This window comes from Silurus meridionalis, chromosome 13 (genome assembly GCF_014805685.1).
Source record: "Silurus meridionalis isolate SWU-2019-XX chromosome 13, ASM1480568v1, whole genome shotgun sequence".
Taxonomy (NCBI): Eukaryota; Metazoa; Chordata; class Actinopteri; order Siluriformes; family Siluridae; genus Silurus; species Silurus meridionalis.
The window spans coordinates 586,185-593,684 of record NC_060896.1 but is presented as its reverse complement, the minus strand read 5'-3'; the positions used below and the strand labels follow the sequence as shown (position 1 = coordinate 593,684).

General features: G+C 46.7%; 2 protein-coding genes across 3 annotated transcripts in view; both read right to left on the bottom strand.

The window, feature by feature from the left end:
• Positions 1-1,612, bottom strand: part of c13h15orf48 (chromosome 13 C15orf48 homolog) — a 2,150-nt gene extending 538 nt beyond the window's left edge. The window contains exons 1-4 of the mRNA XM_046864664.1: positions 1,430-1,612; positions 1,280-1,327; positions 488-576; positions 153-213 (exon numbers count right to left, since the gene is read on the bottom strand). Of these exons, the coding sequence (XP_046720620.1) occupies positions 153-213; positions 488-576; positions 1,280-1,327; positions 1,430-1,597 (366 nt within the window). The 5' untranslated portion in view covers positions 1,598-1,612. The remainder of the gene's footprint in view (positions 1-152; positions 214-487; positions 577-1,279; positions 1,328-1,429) is intronic.
• Positions 1,613-2,554: 942 nt separating this feature from the next.
• The window catches only part of spata5l1 (spermatogenesis associated 5-like 1), a 16,042-nt gene continuing 11,096 nt past the window's right edge, over positions 2,555-7,500 (bottom strand). The window contains exons 1-9 of one of the 2 annotated variants that reach the window (XM_046864661.1): positions 6,670-6,824; positions 5,311-6,388; positions 4,974-5,159; positions 4,699-4,884; positions 4,245-4,454; positions 3,927-4,148; positions 3,678-3,812; positions 3,152-3,277; positions 2,555-3,022 (exon numbers count right to left, since the gene is read on the bottom strand). In XM_046864661.1, coding sequence (XP_046720617.1) covers positions 2,873-3,022; positions 3,152-3,277; positions 3,678-3,812; positions 3,927-4,148; positions 4,245-4,454; positions 4,699-4,884; positions 4,974-5,159; positions 5,311-6,384 — 2,289 coding nt within the window. In that variant the 5' untranslated portion in view covers positions 6,385-6,388; positions 6,670-6,824 and the 3' untranslated portion in view covers positions 2,555-2,872. Of the gene's footprint in view, positions 3,023-3,151; positions 3,278-3,677; positions 3,813-3,926; positions 4,149-4,244; positions 4,455-4,698; positions 4,885-4,973; positions 5,160-5,310; positions 6,389-6,669; positions 6,825-7,500 lie in introns of those variants that run through there. The other variant, XM_046864662.1, reaches the window with a different exon arrangement.

Genomic DNA, 7,500 nt, shown 5'->3' with positions numbered 1-7,500 from the left:
GTGTGTGGAGTTTCCCAGTGATGAGTGTGCTGCTTACTGTTCTTGAATTTCTTGTCACAATCACTTCTTTATCTGATCTCAGTGTCCATTTCTGCGGTGTTGCATCATGATTGTGTGTGTGTGTGTGTGTGTGTGTGTGTGTGTGTGCTTACCTTTTGAGGTTTGGTCGGGTCGAGTCTCTCCCAGGGCTCAGGGTTTGAGGTTTTGTTCAAACTGTAAAATAATGCAGACATTTATTACAGTGTTTATCATTAATGAGTAAATTTACACACACACACACACACACACACACACACACACACACACACACACACACACACACACGCGCACACGCACACATGCCCCACTTATCACTTAGTACCCCACACATTCATAAAGTAAATTCACACACACACACGCACACACACACACACACACACACACACACACACACACACACACATACACACACACACACACACACACAACACATATTTGCGTTTCCTACATGACATCTGTTTTGGTGAACAGGAAGTAGAGGCAGGCAGACGTGGCTCCAGTCGCTGCAAATGCCATGAAACCAATGAGAGGGATGAGCTGCAGAGCAAACATCAGGAACATCAGGAACATTGCAAACATCATAAACCTCATAATTATCAGGAACATCTGTAGTGTCTACATCAGTATCTTCCTGATGACTGTTAGTTAGTTTTCAGGTTTGGAAGTAACTGTTCACACTTTTTTCTCTCGTATTTCTGGATAAACTGCATTTATATAAATATTACTTCTGAACACTACAGCGATTATTTCACTCATTTTATTGATCCCAGGAAAGCCCCGCCCACTTCACACCACACACCATCTTATACATCCCTGAGCAGTGAGTGTGTGAGGTGTGTGAGGAACACACACCCATTTACTGAACCATCCCAGAATTAAACATCTAAGTTCAAAGGTTTCACAACATTTTCACACTCCTTCCTGCTCCTCATCTTATATTAAAACTACTTTTTATAAACTACAGTGATGCACATTTTCAATTCTAACATCATCTAAAGTCTAGATTTCTGTTTTCATACATTATGTGCATATATAATGAACCTTATTTGCATAAATGAGTTAAACTGTTGCCCCAGTCTCGCCTTTTATACTCAAATTTCCGTTTCATGGTGCTACAACAGGTTTCCTACAGTTTAACATTTCAGCTTTAAATTCCAATCTTATCTGATCTCAACACACACACACACACACACACACACACACACACACACACACACACACAATAAGTGTAAAAACTGACCTCCTTTCTCTTGCGGAGCATCTGCACAAATCCTCCAGTCACCATTTTCTACAAACAAACAAAAACTTATTACAGTGATGAAGATGATAAGGATGAAGGTGATGAAGATGTTGGATGGGTGATGTGGTGTGAAGATTGGAGCAGACCCACCTGAGCTGAGTCGGAGTGGAGGTGACGCTGAGAGACCGGGAGTGAGGGAGCTTGTGTGTGAGTTCCGCCGGCGCTCAGGCTTAAAGTGCAGCTGATACGAGGATGATGGCACGTACACACACACACGTACACACACACACCCTGTCTATCAGGAAGCTCTGTTACCATAGCAACCCCTATCCTCCACACTGTCTGTGGCTCCCCCTACTGGTCACTTGACTCACAACAGCATTGTCAAGGTGATCTCAGTGAGGAGCCTTGTGAGAACAGACTGGTCACGTCACACTCGAGCTGTGGAAAACGTGTGTGTGTGTGTGTGTGTGTGTGTGCTGAAAGTAAACATGGAATTCTCTAAGCAGTACAGTGTTCTGTTACGTCACATGTTTATGTTTGTCTTCATCATGTCGAGTCTTCACCTGCTCACATCCCTCACGACACACCTCAGCTATCAGCCTCACATTCTTACACTGATACAGTGTGTGTGTGTGTGTGTGTGTGTGTCTAAGTTATCACACTGTAAAATAAAAACTACAGTCACCACTATAAGACTCTCAGTAATGCAAAATTGAAGAAATTAGTTGAAGATAAAAGCTGGAGATGATCTGAAGTGAAATGTTCCACACAGTGGAACATCTCCCCTGGAGAGATGGAGGGTAAAGGAACATGTAGGACCTTGGAGATTACAGCTTCAGCAGTGTGTGTGAGAGTGTGTGTGTGTGTGTGTGTGTTTGAGAGAGCTGGGGATCGACACACTACTACAGTAATAACGTTAGTAACACGTGTCTGCTTTAATACACAGCTATTTCCACACACAGCACTGAGATTAATAGAGGTATAGAGGTCAACCTGGGGGAGGGGTTTCTGATTAGTGCCTGTTAAACCCCACCCAGTGGGAGGAGTCATTAACAGGAGGTGTGACCTAAGTATGGTAGAGGAGCTTTAGTTCAGAAGTGACTAGAGTGACTAGAGTTCAAAATGTCATGAGTGTAGGAGATACAAAGGGCATATTTATAAATCACACGCACACGCACGCACGCACACACACACACACACACACACACACACACACACACGGAGCGTATCACATTTCTTTTGTTGTCGATAGTTACAGTAAAAATGCAAGTGTTCAGTGGAAGGCATTTAATGAGATGATCAGAACTCACACAAAACAATACACACTGTCCAGGGTCCTGACGTTCCAGTAAACATGTTAACGTCACACTGCTGATCGTCACGCTGCTGATCATCACATGCTAATCATCACACTGCTAATCATCACATGCTAATCATCACACTGCTAATCATCACATGCTAATCATCACATGCTAATCATCACACTGCTAATCATCACACTGCTAATCATCACATGCTAATCATCACACTGCTAATCATCACATGCTAATCATCACACTGCTAATCATCACGCTGCTGATCAGTCTCATGCTAATTGTAGTTGTGTTTGAAGAGCTGTTGGAGCTGCAGGAGCTGCTGGGAGCTGATCGATGGTTGAAAATGCTGTAAAACCTTCTGGAAGTGTTTCTGCTGCACTGTGGACACACTCATACCTTCTTCATGAAGAGCTAACAGTGCCGCCTACACACACACACACACACACACACACACACACACACACACACACACACAGAGCATTAAGATCCAGCTTTACTCTTTACTGTCTACCAGTAATAATAATAAGAAGAGGAGGAATGAAGAAGCTGTAACCTCCTTGCAGAGGTTCTCCAGGTCCGCTCCAGAGAACAGGTTTGTCCGAGTTGCCAGATCCTCCAAACACACATTAGAGTTCAGTGGCATTTTCTCTGTGTGGAGCTTCAGGATGGCCAGACGAGCCTGAAAACACACACACACACACACACACACACACACACACACACACACAAAACACACACACAAAAACACACACACGATAAAATCTCTAACTTCAGGTCAGGTATCTGTGGAAGGAGGGTAAAATGTTCCTGTAGATCAGTTAATGCATTTATAGGAGAAAGTTTATCTTTAGGTCAGGTGTTTGTGGGAGGGGCTTATCAGTTATCTTTAGGTCAGGTGTTTGTGGGAGGGGCTTATCAGTTATCTTTCAGTCAGGTGTTTGTGGGTGGGGCTTATCAGTTATCTTTTGGTCAGGTGTTTGTGGGTGGGGCTTATCAGTTATCTTTTGGTCAGGTGTTTGTGGGTGGGGCTTATCAGTTATCTTTCGGTCAGGTGTTTGTGGGTGGGGCTTATCAGTTACCTGTAGGTCAGGTGGGGGGACGTATATGATGTGGTCAAATCGGCCCGGGCGAAGCAGAGCGCTGTCCAACATGTCTGGCCTGTTTGTGGCAGCAACAATCATGACGTCCTGATTACACACTTCCTGTAGCTGCATCTGTAACACACACACACACACACACACACACACACACACACACACACACACACACAATCACTACAGCAACTAAAACCTGTAATTGTAATTCTTCTTCTTCTTGTTCGTACTGACCCGCTGGTCTCGGCGTGTCTCCTGTCTCTCACTCAGTCCTGTCCCTCGTCTCTCTGTGGTTTTAAAGCCCACACCATCCAACTCGTTTAGCAGGACAGACAACACCTGAGCCTGTACACTGCTGCCACGGCAACCACCTCCATCTCCACGGCAACCCACCAAGCTGTCAATCTCATCCAGGAAGACGATGGAGGGCGAACAGGCCCGTGCCTGCTGGAACAGCTAAGAGATGGCGAGCAGAACAGCAGTGAACTTCAACTGTGTGTGTGTGTGTGTGTGTGTGTGTGTGTGTGTGTGTGTGTGTGTGTGTGTGTATACCTGAGCAAGCGCTTTCTCAGAGTCTCCGACATAGGGAGAGTAAAGCTCCGCTCCGCTTACACACAGGAAGCTGCAGTGTGATGAAGATGCTGCTGCTTTCACCAGCGTGGTCTTGGCACAGCCGGGGGGACCGTACAGCAACACACCCCGCGCTCGACACACACCCAGACGCACAAACGCCTCCGGGAACTTCATTGGCCACTCCACACTCTATATATACACATACACACACGCACACACAAAAAGAATAAATATATGTGCGTGTGTGTATATGAGTGTAAATATATATATATATATATATATATATATATATATATATATATATATGCATGTATGTGTGTATAAGAGTGTGTGTGTGTGTGTGTGTGTGTGTGTGTATGAGTGTAAATATATATATATGCATGTATGTGTGTATAAGTGTGTGTGTGTGTGTGTGTGTGTTCTCTTGCCTCACCTGTCTAAGTTTGAGTTTCACTTCCTCTAGTCCTCCAATTCGCTCCCAGTTGACAGGTGTAAACTCGGCCACGCCCACACTGCTCCTCAGGCATGACGGAGCGATCATTCGCATCGCCTTCACAAAGTGCTCCATCCTCACGTCCCCCTCCTCAACTTCTGATTGGCCAGAATCTCCAGCTCCGCCCTGACACACCATCAGAGTCAGCAGTGTGGTGGAGTATTGTGTGTGTGTGTGTGTGTGTGTGTGTGTGTGTGTGTGTGTGTGTGTGTTACCTGTGTAGAGTGTAGTATAGCATGTAGCACTGCCTCTCTACTGAGCGCGCTCAGGTCCGCCCCCACGTATCCACTCGTCTTCTCAGCAATGGAGTAAAGATCTACATTCGGGGAGAGAGGAACACTGCGACACACACACTGCAGAACCTGGTACCTCTGCTGCAGGGTGGGAACACCTACAACTATCTATAACATGCACACACACACACACACACACACACACACACACTATAACCACCAGATGAGTGTTTGTTGATGATATAAAATACTGGATGTGGATTAGTTTCGTAAGAGTGAAGATAATGATGGGTTCTTCTAGTTCTTTTGGGTTCTGTACCTCTCTGTCGAAGCGTCCTGGTCTTCTGAGCGCAGGGTCGAGGGCATCTGGTCGGTTAGTGGCGCCGATAATGACGAATCCTTCATCGCTGCCGACTCCGTCCATGAGGGTGAGGAGCTGAGCAACGAGTCGGTTCTCCGGGGTTCCAGTGCTGGAGCTGCGTTTTGGACACAGCGCGTCAATCTCATCGATGAAGAGCACGCAGGGTTCCTCTCGAGCAGCTTCTGAGGCCCGGGTAAACGCAGCACGCAGGTTCTCCTCGCTCTCCCCGGGTCGCGACCCCACCACCACCGGGCCGCTCACCGTCACCAGCGCCGCCTGCACGTCCTGCGCCACGCTGCGCACCAGCTGCGTCTTCCCCACACCTGGGGGTCCCACCAGCAATGCGCCACGCCCCGCTGTCACGCCCACGCGTCGCGTGCTGATGGGGTACCGCAGAGGAAGCGTCAGCATCTCCTTCAGCGTGACGTAGACCTCCTCGAGTCCTCCCAGAGGAACAGAGGAACCTTTGCGCTCCCAGCGCTGGTACGTTTCAAGAGTCCGAACAGACACAACGTCTACACGTGTCTCGGGCGTCACGCGTCCCGCTTTATGGGACCCTGAGTTCACCGTGTCCACCTGCAGAGAGTGGATGGGCGTTCCTGCATGGGAGATGTCCACCAGGTGCTTCTCGTGGACATACAGTCCTGTCAGCAGCTCTGCAGCAAGAGCTCCCACCTCCTGCGCAGACGTCCTGCGTTTAAACTCTCCGCTACGCACCAGCGCAGTCACGCGCAGACGCTTCACACGAGGACAATTCAGAGCTCGGAGACCCTCCGACCCGAGACGGAGTCCACGCAGGGCGTCCGGGCGGAGCTGCGCTGACGAGCAGGTGGGGTCTACCTGCAGGTAGGCTTCAGCCAGGTCGGGGCGTGGCCACGCCGTACAGAGACACGACGCTCCGCCCTGAAGCGTCACCAGTACCGGGGAGCCGAGACGCAGCCCGAGGTCCTCCATCAGCACCAGACCCAGACGACAACGCTGGCTCCCCAGGTCCGAGGTCTCCGGGGGCACAACCACGAGATCCAACACCATTGCTCTGAGCTCACACACACACACACACACACACACACACACACACACACACACACACAATTTTTAAACTCCACATCTCCATAACAACCAACAATACACTTCAATCAGACTAAATTCAAACACACAACAAATTTTTAACATTTTAATTATAGATGTTAATAATTTTAATAATAATAAATATCAGTAATTAACTGAATATATTTCTTCTATTGCACTTTTCATGTTTATAAACCTGTCATTAGCGTTAGCAGTGTAACAGCTGCAGCTCAGTAATGAAACACTTACCGTCAGCACACTGCACTTTATTATAAACTATTATACATCTTTAACATTTTGTGTGTGTGTGTGTGTGTGTGTGTGTGTGTGAGTGAGTGAGTGAGTGTGAGAGAGAGAGAGAGCAGTAATGATCATAGATATCCGCGGCGCTGAGACAAGCCCCGCCCTCCTCCTTCTATCTGATTGGCTAGGAGTTCAGCAAACCCTATCAGCGCATGCCTCCTCCTTATTTCTGTCCAATCCAAGCACAAGGGGCGGGACCTAAAAACACGTGTTCACGCGCTTTGAAACGGGATTCTCTTCCGGCTAGAGTAGGCGACCACGTGACCCCCTTGTGGCTGAACTGAGTCAGTGCAAGGAAGTTCCTCACATTAACGCTCAGAGTTACAATAAAGATTTACAAATGTAGAAGTAATAAATAATCAATAAATCACAGCATGAGCACGTGGAAAAAACAATAAGGTCTGTTTCATATTATATTTGTTCATTTACATTATTCTTCATATATATTATTAATTTATTCAGTTACAATAATCTAAAAATCGAAAGCTGGAAATTATTTTAAACTTAATTAAAGTAAACAGATTTCTGTTAAATAAGAGAAAGTGTTCTTTTTCGAGCACATTTAATGAATTATTCGTTATTTTTATGAAGACAATATATGATTTTAGGTAGTTTAATAAAGCGTGTTTTTTTATCTCGGCCGGTAGAGAGCGCTGTGGCTTCATCTTCTCTTCATCAGTTGGCTTTATTACACTAGTGATGGAAAGTTCTTTTGACTAAACTTTCTTTCGGCTTCTCCCGTTAGGGGGCGCCACAGCGGATCCGCCGCACGTTTGA